We start from the raw sequence: 19,909 nt of genomic DNA, 5'->3' as shown, positions 1-19,909 counted from the left end.
ACTCATATGAGACAGCAAAAGCAGTCCTGAGAGGGAAACTCATAGCAATACAGGCCCACCTTAACAAACAAGAAGAAGCCCAAATGAACAACCTCAAACTACACCTAACAGAGTTAGAAAAAGAAGAACAAACAAAGCCCAAAGTCAACAGAAGGAGGGAAATAATAAAAATTAGAGCAGAAATAAATGAAGTCAAAATAGAAAATCAGTAGAAAGGATTAATGAAACAAACAGCTGGTTCTTTGAGAAGATAAACAAAATTGACAAACTCTTAGCCACACTCACCAAGAAAAAAAGAGAGAAGGCTCAAATAGATAAAATTAGAAATGAAAAGGGAGAGATCTCGAGTCAAGATGGCGGCGTAAGCAGACTCGGAACTCACCTCCTCCCGTGGGCACAGCCAATTTACAACTACTCGTGGAAAAATTACCCCTGAGACAGAACTGAAAACTGGATAAGAGGAACTCCTGCAACAACGGACAATCCTAACTGAGGTAGAAGAGGCAGAGACTCCCTCCTGGAGAGAAAAAACGCCGCCTTCACGAGCCGCCAGCTTCACAGCCGCCGGGAGCAGCTCACAGGTACGCAGCCTCCCTGGAGGAACGGGGCCCTGAGCCGGGGAGCGCCCCCGCAGTGGGCATTTTGTGGACCCAGCACAATCGAGACCAGCGGCATAATATCTGACTTTGTCTGCTACTAAAACATTGGGGAGCACCCCAGAAAACCTGGTTCACAAAGAAACTAAAACCGGCTCTTAAAGGGCTCACGCACAAACTCACCCATTTCAGAAAGCATCCTAAAATCACCAGAAAGAAAGGTGCACAGTGCTGTGGTGAAAAGAGACTCACCTAATAGGCTCTGAGTGCATCTCGGTGAGGGGTGAGACCTCTCCAGGAACTGCGACATTGGCGGCAGCCATTGTTGTGGCCTGGTGTGGGCGTGCTGACACAGACGCCATTGGAGTTCTCCCTGGGGCCTGCTAGCCCAGGGTCTGCACCACCCGCTAGAGCACCCATTTAATCCAGCTCAGCCAGGGCAGGCAGCCCACCCTAGAGACTGGCCCCACCCAACAACAAGCCCTCAGGCAACTTGTGGGCCTGCATAGATTGGTGACTGGATTCTCTGCAGCCTGGCAACTGAGCCGACCTTAGCGGGGCAGGGTGTGCACAAGGAGCGGGTGGAGAGTGTGGGGCGGTGGTGGAGTGTGTGGGGCTCCTGCCGTGGAGAAACTGGGTCCACTTGGGGAGGTCGGGGTGTGCACACGGGGCAGGACTGTGTTGACTGTGTGTGCGGACCTGTGGGCGGCAGGGCTTGTCAGCTGCAGAAGACTTGTGCTTCTCAAAGACCCACATAGGGGGTTTGCCCCACGTTCCAAAGCCTGAAACAATTGGGTGCTCCTGTGCCTGAGGCCAGCCCCACCCAGCTGCAATCCTCAGAGAGCTGACAAGAGACATAATAGGCTAGAGGCTTACAGCAATTGTAAGGCCCTGAGCCTAATAACAACCTGCCACAATGGGGGCCTACTCACTTAAAAGAAATACTGCAACACAAATGTGGTATTAGAACTTGCAGCCAACTGTGCTGGGGCTCCCCACACCTGATAAAGAGACTGAAGGGCCCACAACAACTACAAGCAGCTGAGCATTACAACAGCTGGCCAGGAGCATAACTCGGCCTCCCTGGGCACCTACAGGGAGAGCAAACAGGCCACAACAGAAGGACACATGTAGCCCACATAGGGGTCACCCCTGGAACATTGAGAACTGAGGGAAGCACACTGGAGGCCTCCTAAGGCATCACTTACATAAGGTCACCTATCCAAGAGCAGGAGACGTAGCTGACCTACCTAATAGGTAGACACAAGCACAGGGAAAGAGGCAAAATGAGGAGGCAAAGGAATACATTCCAAGTAAGGGAACAGGACAAAACCCCAGAAAAGGAACTAAGTGAAACAGAAATGAGCAACCTACCCGACAGAGAGTTCAAACTAAGAGTGTTAAGGATGCTCACTGATATGGGGAGAAGAATAGATGAACTCAGTGAGAATGTCAAGAAAGAAATGGAAGATATAAAAAAGAACCAATCAGAAATGAAGAATACAATACTGGAAATGAAAAATTCATTAGAGGGACTCAAAAGCAGAGTAGAGGATACAGAAGAATGGATCTGTGAGCTGGACGAAAGACTAGAAGAAATTACCCAAGCTGAACAGGTAAAAGAGAAAAGGAGTGAGGACAGTCTAAGGGACCTCTGGGACAACATCAAGCACACTAACATCCGTGTTATAGGTGTCCCGGAAGGAGTAGAGCGAGACAAGGGGGCAGAGAATCTATTTCAAGAAATAATAGATGAAAACTTCCCTAACCTAAGGAAGGAAACAGACATCCAGGTACAGGAAGCACAGAGAGCCCCAAACAAGATAAACCCAAAGAGGCCAACACCAAGACACATCATAATCAAAATGTCCAGAATTAAAGATAAAGAGAGAATCCTAAAAGCCGCAAGAGAAAGTCAAGTTACATACAAAGGAAACCCCATAAGGCTATCAGCTGACTTCTCAGCAGAAACCTTACAGGCTAGAAGAGAATGGCACGATATATTTAAAGTGCTAAAAGGAAAAAACTTACAGCCAAGAATACTCTACCCAGCAAGGTTATCATTCAAAATGGAAGGAAAGATCAAAATTTCCCCAGACAACAAAAATTAAAGGAGTTTGTCACTAAGAAGCCAGTGCTACAAGAAATGTGAAAGGGACTGATTTAAGGGGAAAAGAGAAGACCACAAATAGGAAAAATTATCTGTTTCCACGATAAGAATGTAATGGACACAAATGCACAAAAAAGAGGTTAGATATGATATCAAAAACATAAAAGGAGGGAGGACGGGAGTTAAAGAGTACAGCTTTCAGACAGAGGTCAAACTAAAGGGACCATCAATTCTGTACAGAAGAAGAAAGGAACAGAGTAGGACTACTAAAACACTGAGGGAAAAAAAAAGGTTAAAAAATGGCAGTAAGTTCATACTTATCAATAGCTACTTTAAACGTCAATGGACTAAATGCTCCAATTAAAAGGCATAGGGTGGCTGACTGGATAAAAAAACAAGACCCATATATATGCTGCATACAAGAGACACACTTCAGACCTAAAGACACTCACAAACTGAAAGTGAAGGGATGGAAAAAGATACTCCACGAAAATGGCAATGAAAAGAAAGCTGGGGTAGCAGTACTCATATCAGACAAAATAGACTTTAAAACAAAAACTGTAAAAAGAGACAAAGAAGGGCATTACATAATGATCAAGGGAACAATCAAACAAGAGGATATAACACTTGTAAATATCTATGCACCCAATGTAGGTGCACCTAAATATATAAAGCAATTATTAACAGACATAAAAACAGAAATAGACAGTAACACAATAATAGTAGGGGACTTTAACACTCCACTTACACAAACGGATAGATCATCCAAACAGAAGATCAATAAGGAAACATTGGCCTTAAACGACACACCAGAACAGATGGACCTAGTAGATATATACAGAGCATTCCATCCAAAAACCGAAGAATACACGTTCTTTTCAAATGCACATGGAACATTCTCCAGGATTGATCACATATTAGGCCACAAAACAAGTCTCCATAAATTTAAGAAGATTGAAATAATACCAAGCATCTTTTCTGAGCACAACAGTATGAAACCAGAAATCAACTATAGGAAGAAAATCAGAAAAGCCACAAAGACGTGGAGATTAAACAAAACACTACTGAACAACGACTGGGTTAACGAAGAAATCAAAGAAGAAATCAAAAAATACCTGGAGACAAATGAAAATGAAAATACGACAGGCCAGAATTTAAGGGATACAGCAAAAGCAATTCTAAGAGGCAAGTTTATAGCGATACAGGCCTATCTCAACAAACAAGAAAAATCTCAAATAAACAATCTAACAATGCACCTAAACGAACTGGAAAGAGAAGAACAAACAAAGCCCAAAATCAGTAGAAGAAGGGAAATAATAAAAATCAGAGCAGAAATAAATGAAATAGAGACCAAAAAAACAGTAGAAAAAATTAATAAAACCAAGAGCTGGTTCTTTGAAAAGATCAACAAAATTGACAAACCTTTAGCTACACTCACCAAGAAAAAAAGAGAAAAGGCACAAATAAGTAAAATCAGAAATGAAAGAGGAGAGGTTACAACATACACCTTAGAAATACTAAAGATTATAAGAGAATACTATGAAAAGCTATATGCCAACAAATTCGACAATCTGGAAGAAATGGTTAAATTTTTAGACTCATACAACCTTCCAAAACTGGATCAAGAAGAAGTAGAGAATTTGAATAGACCAATCACCAGTAAGGAGATCAAAACAGTAATCACAAACCTCCCCCAAAATAAAAGTCCAGGACCAGACCGCTTCCCTGGTGAATTCTACCAAACATTCAAAGAAGACTTAATACCTATCCTTCTCAAACTCTTCCAAAAAATTGAGGAGGGGGGGAAGCTCCCTAACTCATTCTACGAAGCTGATATTACCCTGATACCAAAACCAGACAAGGACAACACAAAAAAAGAAAATTACAGGCCAATATCACTGATGAACATCGATGCAAAAATCCTCAACAAAATACTAGCAAATCACATACAACAATACGTTAAAAAGATTATACACCATGATCAAGTGGGATTTATTCCAGGTATGCAGGGATGGTTTAACATTTGCAAATCAATCAATGTAATACACCACATTAATAAAATGAAGAATAAAAATCACATGATCATCTCAATAGATGCAGAGAAAGCATTTGACAAGATACAGCATCCATTTATGATAAAAACTCTGAATAAAATGGGTATAGAAGGAAAGTACCTCAACATAATAAAGACCATATATGACAAACCCACAGCTAATATCATCCTCAATGGTGAAAAACTGAAAGCTATCCCTCTAAGAACAGAAACCAGACAAGGATGCCCACTGTCACCACTCCTATTTAACATAGTACTGGAAGTCCTAGCCAGAGCAATCAGGCAAGAGAAAGAAATAAAAGGGATCCAACTTGGAAAGGAAGAAGTGAAACTGTCACTATTTGCAGATGACATGATTTTATATATAGAAAACCCTAAAGAATCCACCAGAAAACTTTTAGAAGTAATAAACGAATATGGTAAAGTTGCAGGATACAAAATCAACATACAAAAATCAGTTGCATTTCTGTACACTAACAACGAAGTAGCAGAAAGAGAAATTACGAATACCATCCCATTTACAATTGCAACAAAAAGAATAAAATACCTAGGAATAAACTTAACCAAAGAGGTGAAAGATCTGTACACTGAAAACTATAAAACATTTCTGAAAGAAATTGAAGAAGACACAAAGAAATGGAAAGATATTCCATGCTCTTGGATTGGAAGAATTAACATAGTTAAAATGTCCATACTTCCTAAAGCCATCTATAGATTCAATGCAATCCCTATCAAAGTTCCAACAACATTTTTCACAGAAATAGAACAAAGAATCCTAAAATTTATATGGAACAACAAAAGACCCCAAATAGCTAAAGGAATCCTGAGAAAAAAGAACAAAGCTGGAGGTATCACACTCCCTGATTTCAAAATATACTACAAAGCTATAGTAACGAAAACAGCATGGTACTGGCACAAAAACAGACACACAGATCAATGGAATAGAATTGGAAGCCCAGAAATAAACCCACACATCTATGGACAGCTAATCTTTGACAAAGGAGCCAAGAACATACAACGGGGAAAAGAAAGTCTCTTCAACAAATGGTGTTGGGAAAACTGGATAGCCACATGCAAAAAAATGAAAGTAGACCCTTACCTTACACCATACACAAAAATTAACTCCTAATGCATTAAAGACTTGAATGTAAGACCTGAAACTGTGAAACTTCTAGAAGAAAACATAGGCAATACGTTCTTCGACATCGGTCTTAGCAACATCTTTTCAGACACCATGTCCGATTGGGCAAGAGAAACTATAGAAAAAATAAACAAATGGGACTACCTCAAACTAAAAAGCTTCTGCACAGCAAAGGAAACCATCAACAAAACAAAAAGACAACCTAACAATTGGGAGAAGATATTTGCAAACCATACATCTGATAAGGGCTTAATCTCCAAAATATATAAAGAACTCATGCATCTCACCAACAAAAAAACTACCAACCCAATTAAAAATTGGGCAAAAGACCTGAACAGACATTTCTCCAAAGAAGATATACAGATGGCCAACAGACACATGAAAAGATGTTCAAAATCACTAACTATCAGGGAAATGCAAATCAAAACTACAATGAGGTATCACCTCTCGCCCGTCAGAATGGCTATAATTAACAAGACAGGAAACAACATGTGTTGGAGAGGATGTGGAGAGAAGGGAACTCTCATACACTGCTGGTGGGAGTGCAAACTGGTGCAGCCACTATGGAAAACAGTATGGAGATTCCTCAAAAAATCAAGGATAGAACTACCATATGATCCAGCTATTCATCCAAAGAACTTGAAAACACCAATTTGTAAAGGTACATGCACCCCTGTGTTCATTGCAGCGTTATTCACAATAGCCAAGACTTGGAAGCAGCCTAAGTGCCCATCAAGGGACGAATGGATAAAGAAGATGTGGTATATATACACAATGGAATACTACTCAGCCATAAGAAACGATGAAATCCAGCCATTTGTGACAACATGGATGGACATTGAGGGTATAATGCAAAGTGAAATAAGTCAGAGGGAGAAGGTCAAATACCGTATGATTTCCTTCATTAAGTACTAGATAATAACAACAATAAACAAACACATAGGGACAGATATTGGATTGGTGGTTACCAGAGGGGAAGGGGGGAAGGAGGAAGGTGAAAGGGATAATTCGGTACATGTGTGTGGTGATGGGTTGTAATTAGTATTTGGGTGGTGAACATGATGTAATCTATGCAGAAATAGAAGTATAATGATGTACACCTGAAATTTTTACAATGTTATAAACTGTTACTGCAATAAACAAAAAATTAAAAAAAAAAAAAGAAATGAAAAGGGAGAAATTACAATGGATCCCAGAGAAATACAAAAGATTATAAGAGAATACTATGAAAAACTATATGCCAACAAATCAGACAATCTAGAAGAAATAGATAAATTCTTAGCCTGATACAACCTCCCAAAACTGAGCCAAGAAGAAATAGAGAACCTGAATAGACCAATCACAAGTAAAGAGACTGAAACAGTAATCAAAAATCTCCCAAAAAATAAAGGTCCAGGACCAGATGGCTTCTCCAGAGAATTTTACCAAACATTCAAAGAAGATTTAATACCTATCCTTCTCAAACTATTCCAAAAAATAGAGGAATACGGAACACTTCCCAACACATTCATATGGCCTTAACATAATAAAGGCCATATATGACAAACCCACAGCCAACGTCATGCTCAACAGGGAAAAACTGAAAGCTATCCTTCTAAGAAGAGGAACAAGACAAGGGTACCCACTCTCACCACTTTTATTCAATATAGTACTGGAGGTTCTGGCCAGAGCAAAAAGGAATACAAATAGGCAACGAAGAAGTGAAATTCTCACTGTCTGCAGATGACATGATCTTATATATAGAAAACTCTAAAGAATCCATTGGAAAACTATAAGAAATAATCAACAACTACAGCAAAGTTGCAGGGTACAAAATCAACTTACAGAAATCAGTTGAATTTCTATACTCTAATAACAAACTAACCGAAAGAGAACTCAAGAAGACAATCCCATTTACAATTGCAACAGAAAGAATAAAATATCTAGGAATAAATTTAACCAAGGAAGTGAAAGACCTATACAATGAAAACTATAAGACATTATTGAGCAAAATTAATGATGACATAAAGAAATGGAAAAATATTCCATGCACATGGATTGGAAGAATAAACATAGTTAAAATGTCCGTACTACCTAAAGCAATCTACAGATTCAATGCAATCCCAATCAGAAGCCCAAGGACATTCTTCACAGAAATAGAACAAAGAATACTAAAATTCATATGAGGCAACTAAAGACCCTGAATAGCTAAAGCAATCCTGAAAAAGAAGAACAAAGCTGGAGGCATCACAATCCCTCACTTCAAAACATACTACAAAGCAATAGTAATCAAAACAGCATGGTACTGGTACAAAAACAGACACACAGATCAATGGAACAGAATCGAAAGCCCAGAAATAAAACATCACTCTAAAGGCTGCTAATCTTCGACAAAGGAGCTAAGAACATACAATGGAAAAAGGAAAGTCTCTTCAATAAATGGTGCCGAGAAAACCGGACAGCCACGTGCAAAAGAATGAAAGCAGACCATCTGCTATCACCGTTCACAAAAATTAACTCAAAATGGATCAAAGACCTGAAGGTGAGACCTGAAACTATAAAACTCCTGGAAGAAAATACAGGCAGTACACTATTCGTCATCGGTCATGAAGGGATCTTTTTGAATTCCATGCCTACTCGGACAAGGGAAACAAAAGAAAAAATAAATAAGTGGGACCAGATTAAAGAGCTTCTACAAGGCAAATGAAACCAGGATCAAAATGAATAGGCAACCCACCAGTTGGGAAAAAATATTTGCAAACGATATATCCGACAAGGGATTAATCTCAATAATTTATAAAGAACTCACACAACTGAACAACAAAAAAACAAATAACCCGATCAAAAAATGGGCAGAGGAAATGAACAGACACTTCTCCAAAGAAGATATACAGATGGCCAATAGGCACATGAAAAGATGTTCAACTACACTAATCATCAGGGAAATGCACATCAAAACCACACTATGATATCATCTTACACCTGTTAGAATGGCTATAATCACCAAGACAAAAAGCAACAAATGCTGGAGAGCCTGTGGAGAAACGGGAACCCTAATCCACTGCTGGTGGGAATGCAAACTAGCACAGCCTCTATGGAAAACAATATGGAGATTCCTCAAAAAATTAAAAATAGAAATACCTTATGATCCAGCTATCCCACTACTGGGTGTCTACCCAATAAACCTGAAATCAACAATCCAAAGAGGCTTATGCACCACTATGTTCATCGCAGCATTATTCACCATAGCCAAGACATGGAAGCAACCCAAATGTCTCTCAACTGATGAGTGGATAAAGAAGATGTGGCGTATATATACAAGGAACACTACTCAGCCATAAAAAAAGACAAAATCGTCCCATTTACAACAACATGGTTGGAACTGGAGGGTATTATGCTATGCGAAACAAGCCAGAAGGAGAAAGACAAACACCACATGATTTCACTCATAAGTGGAAGATAAACCAACACACGGACAGAGAGAACTATTTGGTGGTTACCAGGTGTAAGGGGGGTAGGGGGTGGGCACAAGGGGTGAAGGCATGCATTTATATGGTGACTGACAAACAGTAATGCACAACAAAAATTTCACAATAAAGAAAAAAAAATTAACTCAACCTGGATCAAAGACCTAAAGGTAAGAGCTAAAACTATAAAACTTGTAGAAGAAAACATAGGAGAAAGGCTTCATGACATTGGCTCTTGTAGTGATTTTTTGGATTTGACATCGAAAGCTAGGCAACAAAAGAAAAAATAGATAAACTGGACTCCATCAAAATTAAAAACTTTTGTCCATCAAAAGAATGAAAAGACTGTCCACAGAATGGGAGAAAATATTTGAAAATCCTATATGTGATAAGAGATTAATATTAATATGAATCTGATCAAGCCTCCAGCCCTAATTTCCAATGTACAGAAAGACAGGAGATAGAGGAACAAGTTAATCATTAATAGGACTAAAAAACCAGACACATCCAGAACATGAGACATTCCAAAAGATAATTGGCCTGGTAGGGGTGTTGAGTAGGATTAAAAGAGACTAAAGAGACAACAAAAGACAATGCATAAACCTTGAATGAATCCTGCATTGTGGCTGGGTGGTGAAGAGAAAGGGGTTATAGACATTCTTAAGATAATTGGGAAAATATGAGTCCACATATTAAGTGTGATAATTGTACTGTGATTATGCAGGAAAATGTACTTATGCTTAAGAAATGCATACTGAAATAGTTAAGGGTAAAGTGTTTATGATATTTGAAACTTACTTTTAGACAGTTTTGCCAAAAAAAGAAAAAGAGAGAGAAAATATGATAAGAACTGTCAAATTTCAGTGGAAGGTAAATGAGTGATCATTATACCATTCCTTCCTCTTTTCTGTAGATTTTAAAATTTTCAAAACAAAAAGTTTAGGGTAAAAAAGTTGTGGGCCACTAAATGGTACAACTTAAAATGGTTAAAATGGTGAATTTTATATTATTAGAATTTTATCTCAAAAAAAAGAAAAAAAAGAGCTGTGAGTATCTGACACTATGGAACTACTGTAGAACTGCTTAAACTGCTCTGCACAGCTCCACTCTCATAAACCGTGATGTGAACGGTGTCCCTTGGAGTTATATAATGCCATGACATCGGGTGCAGCAGTGTTCTCATGTTCAGAGAGAGTTAGAAGGAAATACAGAATCTTTATGCAGAACTGAAAAAACAATCGGATAAGATAAATTTATGATAAAATTACTTTTACATAATTTAATTGCTACTGTTAACTTTAGGGTGCATAGGAGGAAGGAAGGCATGAGGATTTGGCCAAAAATCAAGCATAGCCTCCACCGGTTAAGAGTAAAATATCAAAAGTACACCAAACTAGCCACACACCTGGGTTGATGGATGGAGGGGGTGGTGGGGGGAGTGGCCGGCCTTCTTTAACGGCTAGTGTACACTGCTTTGCTGATCGAATAGCATTAATGAAGTCTTCATGTTGTTGTCTCCAGTTAGATTTCCTCACAGATTGAGGCTATAAAAAAAATAAAACCATCATATATTAACCCAGATTATATATCTCTCCATTACGACTTTTTTTTCTAAGCTGGGATTTGAATTTACAGGAAACAGGGCTGTGAAATTTGGAAAGAAATGAGCATTTGTTTTTCAGAAGTACTAAAAGAGATTTGGAAAATACAGTGATAAAATTTGCAAGTCACAACAGTGAGGGAAAACACAAAACAACAATCAGAAAAATAAAAACTACGAAACTTGAAAGGAGGACTTAAATGTAAGATTAAAAGTGACTGTCTTCCAAGTTAATTGCTAGATTTAATGCTACTCTAATGAAAATATAAACGAGATTCTTTTTTGCCACATCTGGAAAGTATCTGGATACGTTGGGAAATCTAAGTGAGCATGATTAAAAAGAAAACAGCAAAGGTGGATTATACTTACATGACATTACACTGCACTATCAAGCAAAAATGAAACCAGAGAGCCAGAAAGAGGCTTTAATGTACTTAAGGATGTAATCAGGAACAACAAGGAAGATATGGCTTGTACCTTTGACTGAGGAGCTTTCCCCACCATGGGAATGTCAGTGCCCTGTAATCTTTGTTTCAAGGAATTGAAAGGTTTACGCTTTTTGTGGAAGAGTTTTCTACATATTGGTCCATGCCTTTCCTAGAAAAGAAAGAGTGGGGATTAAAATTTTTAACATGTACAATCACCAAGTTTGCAACACTGCAGTGTACTCAGGCAATCCCGCGAGTGACTGGGTTGCACCTTCAGAGCCAAGTTCATTCTCTAACTCTCAAACCACAGCAGAGCAAATCCCTCTGGCTCTCCTCAGCCTGTTACACATAACTGGATATTGTGTTGGGCAAGGTCGACAGAAGTTCTCTACAGCTACAGAAACTTAACTTCGTGTTTGGCTTTACGTATTTAACTCTATCACTTGGGCTGTATGAATGGTTCTAAGCATTTAAATAATGTGGAAAAGACAAACTTCCTAGTTCAAATTGAAATAAATATTTCTGATACTGAGTTAGGTACTCACTGAAGCCAATGAAGTTTTCTTGACTATTTCTTCTGTTCTGATTCCTGCCTTCACTGTTCCTAAATTCCAAAAGCAAGTCACCCTGTAGTTTAGCAGGAAATTCGAGTCCCCAAACTTTAATATTCAGTTTTACCATCCTTTTGAAATAACTTTGCATACAGCAAGGGGAAACTTGGCTTCCTACCAGTGGAACCTTCTCAGGATAACTCTTCTTACCCCTCAGCATTTCAAAATCGAGTTCAAATGGGCCACTTTTCTACATGCAGCAAATTAAACCACCTAATTCCTGAACAGAAGTTTCAAAGAAATATTTGAGAACATCTGCAAAAAACATCTTGGACAACCACAGAAATAAAGAGCAATGCACCAATTCCATTTAAGTTATGAAGATGTTTTCCTTCAATTTATCCAAACACTTCATATTCATGAAGTCATTGATTTCAGAGCAAACTTAAGCTTATATTATTTAGTTTAAAAATATGACAATATTTATAAGACGACTGGCAGGGAAAACAGTCTTTACTCCAGCCAGTAGTCTTTTAAGTTCTCAGCATTTCTGGTACAAAAACCAGGCAAGCAACACATAGAGCTCTATCTACCACCTTTATCGACTCCGTACTGCACCACTATCGGATTATACCAACATCTTTGCCTTCCACTCTAAATCCTCTTCCTTGGTGGATATGTAACTCATAATAGCTATCACTTACACAGTTGCTTTGTCCAGACTCAACAAAATACAGGCTCTATGAAAAGCACTATACCCAGCTACAAACAAGCCATACAATTTAGACTAGAGACAGAGAGCAGATCACTTGATCAAATGCTCTCTGCAGCCTGGAGATAGGCCTAGGAAATAAAACTCAAGAGCACCTAAGACATACAGGACATTCAGTGATCCTTCTTCAAACGGTACCTCTGAGGTGTCAAACCTCTTCTCATGGGGTACAGTCCCAGGCTGGCAAAGGCCACACTGGTGGCTTAATGGGCCACAAAGGCCTTGTCAGCTCCCCTTCTAGATTCAGGAAGCTCTAACTGCAGTTAATTCTTATATTAAGTATATAGAAGAATATATACTTCATTTTTTAAATTCTCCAGAGAAATAAAACCTACAACTTCATTTTCAGTCTCTTTCGTCCCAAATGTAGTCGGGCTTATAGTCCAAATCCTTTAAGTTCGATATAAATCTCCTTGATCTAAAATGTCCTAACAATTGCATTATCATCTTAGATTTTGTTTTTAAATCATTTTTCTTGGGAATCCCTTTATAATATTGAGGCCTAACACCTATTTGATTCCCTAATTCTGAAATAAATCAAGCTTTTATTTGACTTTATAGGCATCAGTCAGGGGACCTGACATGCGGTTAGCGTGAATCTGGTTAACAATTAGATCTTGGAACAGGCCTTACATCCCTTTTGTTCAAATTACATAAAACCCCTGAAATTGGAGGGTTCTGTCTTCATACGTGGCAAAGCAGGAAACAGAGGGAGGTTAAAGGACTTGTCAGAATTAGTGACAAATTTGAGGCCAAAAGCCAAGTTTCCAGATGCTCCAAATTCAATGTTCATTCCTCTTGACTAGCTAATTTCCCTAGTGCTTTGGCCTTAAAATTTGAATTTTTGATGCTTATAGAAAAGGCAAAAGAGCCAAAACCTCTCAAGAGACAATCAGCTGTGCCAAGACACTTTCATCGGGCATCCTTTTAGTAAGAGGACCATGTTTACTAAGTTCCCTTCTGAATGGAGCAGCATGGACCTGCCTCAGTGTCCTCCGGGCCTGCCAGCCATAGGTTATGTCCTTCGCGTCCCCTGCTTTCTTCCACATCTGTCTTTAATCGTTGCCACTGCGGCCTCCTCACTAACTTGACAGTTCATTTAACTCCAATGAAACACATCTACAAAATGTCTTTATGTTTACCAGAACATCTGCTGCGAAGCGTCTTCCACAGACTTCACAGGGAAATAATTCCTGATTGCCATCTGTATAAGATCCAAGAGCACATTATGTTAGTTTCATGCAATTGCCTGCCCGAGAAGAAATGACTAACTGGAGGAGACCTCATTGCTCGAGCTTCACTCTCTTTTCCCTCCCCACCAGCTACTTTCTTCTCTTAGAAAGATCCTTTGTAAACTCACCTGTGTTCTTCTCTCCTAATATAAATCTCACTTCACTGAACAAGTAAATGCCATATCCTTCTGGCAACCAGAGAATAATTATTTAATATTTAATATATTCTTAAACTAAGTGCCTGATACCTTTGTACTTATGTCTACAGCAAAGGTGATACTTTAGTATAAAGTCATAAATAATCCAATGGTAACATCTTTAGGGTTCCTACTAGAATGTTAGGTCTGTGTGTGCGCTAAATGAAGGCATGGCAATTTATCATAGACCATATGAAACGGGCTGCCTACTCACTGAATTTAAGGTAACTTGTCCTGAGAACTCCTACCTGAGAGGAAGGAAGTGGAAGAGACTAATGAAATGGACCAGGCAGGCCTGGTGGACTTTGCTCCAAATCGGGAAAGATGGCACCATTACAAGGGAGAAGCATATGAGGATGATGAATGTCATCCTAGGGGTGGTGTTCAGTGTCAGACTACTTACTGGGGTCAGTGAGTAAAACTCACTGCTGCCATTTCATATGCAGTAGTGAATGAGTGAAGGACTATAATCATAATATGCTCACTACTTGCTATTGTTGTTACTTTAATATGCAAGTATAGTAGTGTTTTAAAAGTTAGATGAAGAATAAACTCAAATATGAAAGGAAAAAAGGCTGAGACTGTGTTCACTATATGCCAACACCTCAAAGTACCTGACCCACAGTAAGGTGTTCAATAATAAATACTTGTTGAATGAATGGTCCAACCAAGAATTGAGTTTCTACCACAGGACCAAACATTCATTCAATGAATAATTAAATATCTACTACATGCAACTCTGTGAGAATATTCAGAGAAACTACATGTGGGTCCAGCACAGAAAAGAAAGTAGGCACATAAATTTAAATGAAGGAAGAAAAGTGTCATGAGAAAAAGAAAACATTATGGAATTTTGAAGAGTTTACTTCATATTACTTCCTTTCAGTTCATCTGGAGTCTTAGCATATAAAGATTAAAAAAGCAGTTTGTTCAAGGAGAAGATTTTATATGAGACTAACAATCTGGGCTTTATTCTACAAACAAGGGTAGCAATCAAGGGCACTAAGTAGGAAGAACCTGAACAGAGCTGTGAAGATTCATGTGACAAAGGTGAGGAGGGATGAACGGATGGTGGTGGGGAGGGAAGATGGGATTTTAGTTAAAAAGCTAAAGGTGTAGGCCTGGAATGGAAAGGAAGAGGAAATGGGAGACTGTGGTCAAAGAATTGGCAACATGGCTAGATTTGGGGGGAGTTGGGAGTTGGCAAAGAGAAAAGAATAACCAAGGTCTGAGAAGATGGTAGGGCTGTGGCCAGAAACAGAATTTGAAAAGAAGGGCCATCTTAGTAAGAAAAATGACCTCAGCTTTGGAAATACTGAGTCTGAGATAGAGACATCCAGCCAGCAGGATGGAAATGAGGGAGGTCAGGGCTAGAGACACAGATGTAGGCTTTGTTTGGAGAGTGATGTAAAGGCATGATATTGCCAGAGAAGAGGTCATGGAAAGAGAAGTACAGGGATGATCCCCAGAGAACTCCATATTTAAGGGCCAAGAAGATGATGATGATAAGCCAGAAGGAGAAGCAAGAGAGAGCAGGGTCATGGAAACCAGGGGAAGACGGTTTGAAAAGGAAGGCCTGATTAACAGGAATCAGATGGTAGCTCATTACAGACATTGTTGATTTAAATGATTTCTTCTCACGTCTGCCAGATGGTATTGTGTTTGCAACACAGGTCATCCATTACCACACACAGAAATACCACTCTTCCTCTCTGTTCTTTTGGCTTTCTAACTCCGCAAAACCAGGTCTTAAATTTTTTTTTCAGCAAGGATATCCCACTCCTCCACATACTTACTTGTTAATAAAAGCTACTCATCCTAATTATAAAACTGCTGCTATATAATAATAATGCTAATGAAGGATTATTTACTGTTATGAATATTACTATAATGTTTGTATGGCATTTTCCTGTTCCCCACACACTTTTCCTGGGTAATCTCATTTACTCCTCACAGCAATTCTGTGAGACAGGGTTGGTACTTTTTTTGTTTTTCATTTTTATAGGTAAGAAAATGGAGGTTCAAGGTTAGGTGACTTCTCAGTGACAGCAGGTAGTAAGCGGTAACACCGAGACTCAAATTTGAATCTCTATTTCAAGTATTGACTATTTATTCAACCATCACCATAAATATAGATATATGATGTCAATACTAACCTGCAAAGCTAATGGAATTCCCTGGAGGATCAACAGCCTTTGGTTTAAGTTAGTGAGTTTTAATGAGCTTAAAACTATGACAGATACAACACAATTCAATTGAACACCTGAAATAGATGGACCACCACATTCTGAACCACATTCGACTTGGAAGCTTGACAGTAAGGAAGGGAACACCTGCCTAGTCAGTTGAACCAAATATGGAGATCAATGAGGTCCACAGTGTTTATTACAGTATGCTGAGTCACATGGAATATGTGCTCATTAGCACCGTAAAAGAATCCTTTGAAACAACCACAACACCCCTCAATAGGTGAATGGTCAAACCGTGTAACACTCATACCCTGGAATACGACTCAGCGATAGAAAGGAACACTATTGATACATGCAACAACCTGGATCAACCTCAATGCTGAGTGAAAAATGTCCATCTCAAAAGGTCATGTACTGTTATGATTCCATTTGTATAACATTCTCAAACTGGCACAATTATAGAGATGGAAAGTAGATTAGTGACTGCCAAGAGGTAGGAATGGTTGGGGAGGAAGGTGGTTGTGACTACACGAGGGGAGAATGAGGGAGGCCTTCCGGTGATGGAACAGTTCTCCATCTGTATTGTGGTGGTGGTTACACATGTAATAAAATGGTATGGAACAATAAACACACATGGTACCAATGTATATTTCCTGGTTTTGATAACATACTATAGTTAAGATGTAATTTGGGGGAAACTGGGTAAAGGGTAAATGGGATCTCTTTGTACTATTTCGCAACTTTTTGTGAACTATAATTATGTCAAAATAAAACATAAAAAAAAATGTCTAGGGGTCAGCAAATCATGGCCAGTGGGCCAAATCTGGGGCAGCATGTTTTTGAAAATAACGTTTTATTGGTAAATGGTCATGCTCATTTGTTTGCTTCTATAACGTCTACTTCTGCTTTCACACTACAAGAGCAGAGTTGAGTAGTTGTAACTGAGACCATGTGGCCTGCAAAGCCAAAAATTAAACTTTTTGGCCTTTACAGAAATAGCTTGCCAACCAGTGAATGAGAATGTAGTAAGTAAAATGACTTGTGGGAGAATAACATGGAAAATATTCATGATATATTTTTATTCATATATTTACACATAAAGACTAGAAGGATATATATAGTATATATATGTGTGTGTTATATATATATGTTATCACACATACCCACATCATACATATCTATATACAGTAATTAACTCTGAGTGGAAAGAATAAAGGTGATTACTTCTTTGGTTTCCTGCATTTTCAATTTTTCTACAAAGATTCTGTGTTATTGTTTCAAAAATCAGAATAAAAGAATGACATTCCCAAAAAAAACCCTTTTGATAGACAATATTCTAAAACAATGAGTATCAACTTAGGTATTTCTATCTTTACCCTCTCTAATTGGAGTATTACTTGGTAGATTATTAAAGTGGCTATTATTTTTATATACTGATTTATAATCTTAGACAATTTTTAAAATGAGCAAAAGAAAGTGATCTGGAAGTGATCAACAGCTTTGTTTAGCATGTTAATGATGAAAAATAAGCATTGCAATTGGAAAAAATTCTACTTCTGATAGACATTCTCTGAGCTGGAAGTTAAGAATGCTTTGTAGAGACACCTACCAATCCACATTTCCTTATAAAGGCATGGCAGAGGAGGAAAAAGGAAGACATTGCTCATTTAGTTGTCAGCAAGTCAAAAAGCTCTTAAGTCCTTTGCAGTCCAGAACATGCAAACATCAGCAATATGGACATCTTCCATGCCCCTATGGCAAAGGGGGTGGCATACCGGCCTCAAGTTATTAACTTAATCTCTGGAAAAGGAGTTATGAAATAACGAATTAAGACGAGTTAAGATGGCAAAAAGAACGCCCCCATCAATTTCTGCTTTCCCTCAAAGCCCAAAAAAACTACAGTAAAGAGACATAGAGAACCACAAGGACATGGAGGAAAGAAGACAATAAAAAAAGTTGGAATTTGGAAAGCTGATGGACATGGCAACCGACTTGGAGGACTTAAAACTACGTCAAAATCCACTTCCCAAGCCAACAGTAGGGAGAACGGAGAACCGTTCAGATTTGCACGGCAGAACCCTTCAAAGTTATAGGAACCCACAGAGCAGCATGTACCTCTGGAACTGGAACAGATAAACAAGGAGGAGGAAGAGACTGCTGAAGTATGGAGGATCAGAGTGAAAGTTTTATGAAAGAGGTTAAGATTCCTAGATCCCTCCTTCACTCCACACTCCCTGGGTGATGGCCCTTCCCCAACTCTAGCAGAAGCCTACTCTCTAGAAAGGATAAAACAGGAGATCTGTGCATGAATCAAGACGAGGCACAACTGAAGACATGGGTAGGAAGATACAGATATATACAGTTGACCCTCTGTATCCACAGTTCTGCATCTGTGGATTCAACCAATGCAGAAAAGCCTATGATCACTGCCTCTGTACTGAACGTGTCCACTTTTTTTTCTTGTCGTTATTCCCTAAAGAATACAGTATAACAACTATTTAGGTGGCATTTATGTTGTATTAAGTATTATAAGTAATCTAGAGATATTTAAAGTATATAGGAGGATGTGCATAGGTTATATGCAAATACTACGCCATATTATATAAGGGACTTGAGCATCTGAGGAGTTGGTTATCTTTGGGGGGGTATTGGAACCAATCATCCTCAGACACTGAGGGATGACTGTACACATATATCTGGTTAATTCTCATTATTTGTGGTAGTTAACATTCCATAAAGCCTCTGCAAGCCTTAATGAGCAAATACTGACTCCTAGGGGAAAATACAGGGTTAGGTTCCTATGAGCCTCTGGTCAACCTATCAATATACAACCTTGCTTTATGCATCTCTGTTTAAAGACACCTTATTTAAATACATATGGCTGATTCGGTAATACTGAACACACGGCCAGCAACAGTATAACTCACACCTGACTTATCTAACAGACGTATTTTCTCCCTAAGGCACGTCACAGCCTTCCTGCACTTAGAAACACTAGACAGTAGTACTTCAACACCATGCTTGGGGGCCATTTTAAGCAGTGAAATCACCAAGGAAAAGTGCAAAAATATGAAAAATGTAGAACTAAATAGAACAAGAAAAAGACACTTGTTTACAGTATGAAAGCTGTAATAGGAAGGCAGACTATCACCTTGTTCTACCTTGGCTGGAACACGTGTGTCGGGTGACAACTTTTTAACTGCTACATGCATGTCTGTAAATGATCATGAAAGCACCACGAGTATTGATTTTAGGGTTAAAAACTTCAGGAAGTAGGCAAATTTGCAAATAGGGACTCCATGATTAATGAGGATTGACTATATGTGTGTACATATAATCTAGTGATTAATCTCATGAATAGTGATGTTGAAAGCAGAGAGCACCCCCACACCCACCTTCCTTTACTTAGCTCACAGAACTCTGCCTGCCAGACCCTTACTCTCAAGGCAGAATGAAAAATTCCCTGGGAATATAACCATTTCAGGAGGAAACAGCAAAAGATTCTGACACTAGGAAGTTTCCCACACAGCTCACCCAGACCACCTTATGATAAAGCTCAAAATCATCAAATGCTACTCATCCATTCAGAGTTTC

The 19,909-nt window shown here is 38.8% G+C and overlaps 1 protein-coding gene across 1 annotated transcript in view; it reads right to left on the bottom strand.

Moving 5' to 3' along the window:
• ZC2HC1B (zinc finger C2HC-type containing 1B) overlaps positions 1–19,909 on the bottom strand; it is a 40,748-nt gene that overhangs the window by 19,638 nt on the left and 1,201 nt on the right. The window contains exons 2-4 of the mRNA XM_058534293.1: positions 13,840–13,901; positions 11,424–11,543; positions 10,752–10,890 (exon numbers count right to left, since the gene is read on the bottom strand). Coding sequence (XP_058390276.1) covers positions 10,752–10,890; positions 11,424–11,543; positions 13,840–13,901 — 321 coding nt within the window. The remainder of the gene's footprint in view (positions 1–10,751; positions 10,891–11,423; positions 11,544–13,839; positions 13,902–19,909) is intronic.

The sequence above is a fragment of the Diceros bicornis genome, chromosome 39, assembly GCF_020826845.1.
Source record: "Diceros bicornis minor isolate mBicDic1 chromosome 39, mDicBic1.mat.cur, whole genome shotgun sequence".
NCBI classification, from domain to species: domain Eukaryota; kingdom Metazoa; phylum Chordata; class Mammalia; order Perissodactyla; family Rhinocerotidae; genus Diceros; species Diceros bicornis.
The sequence above is the reverse complement of the archived record's forward strand: the minus strand, read 5'-3'. Positions and strand labels throughout refer to the sequence as shown.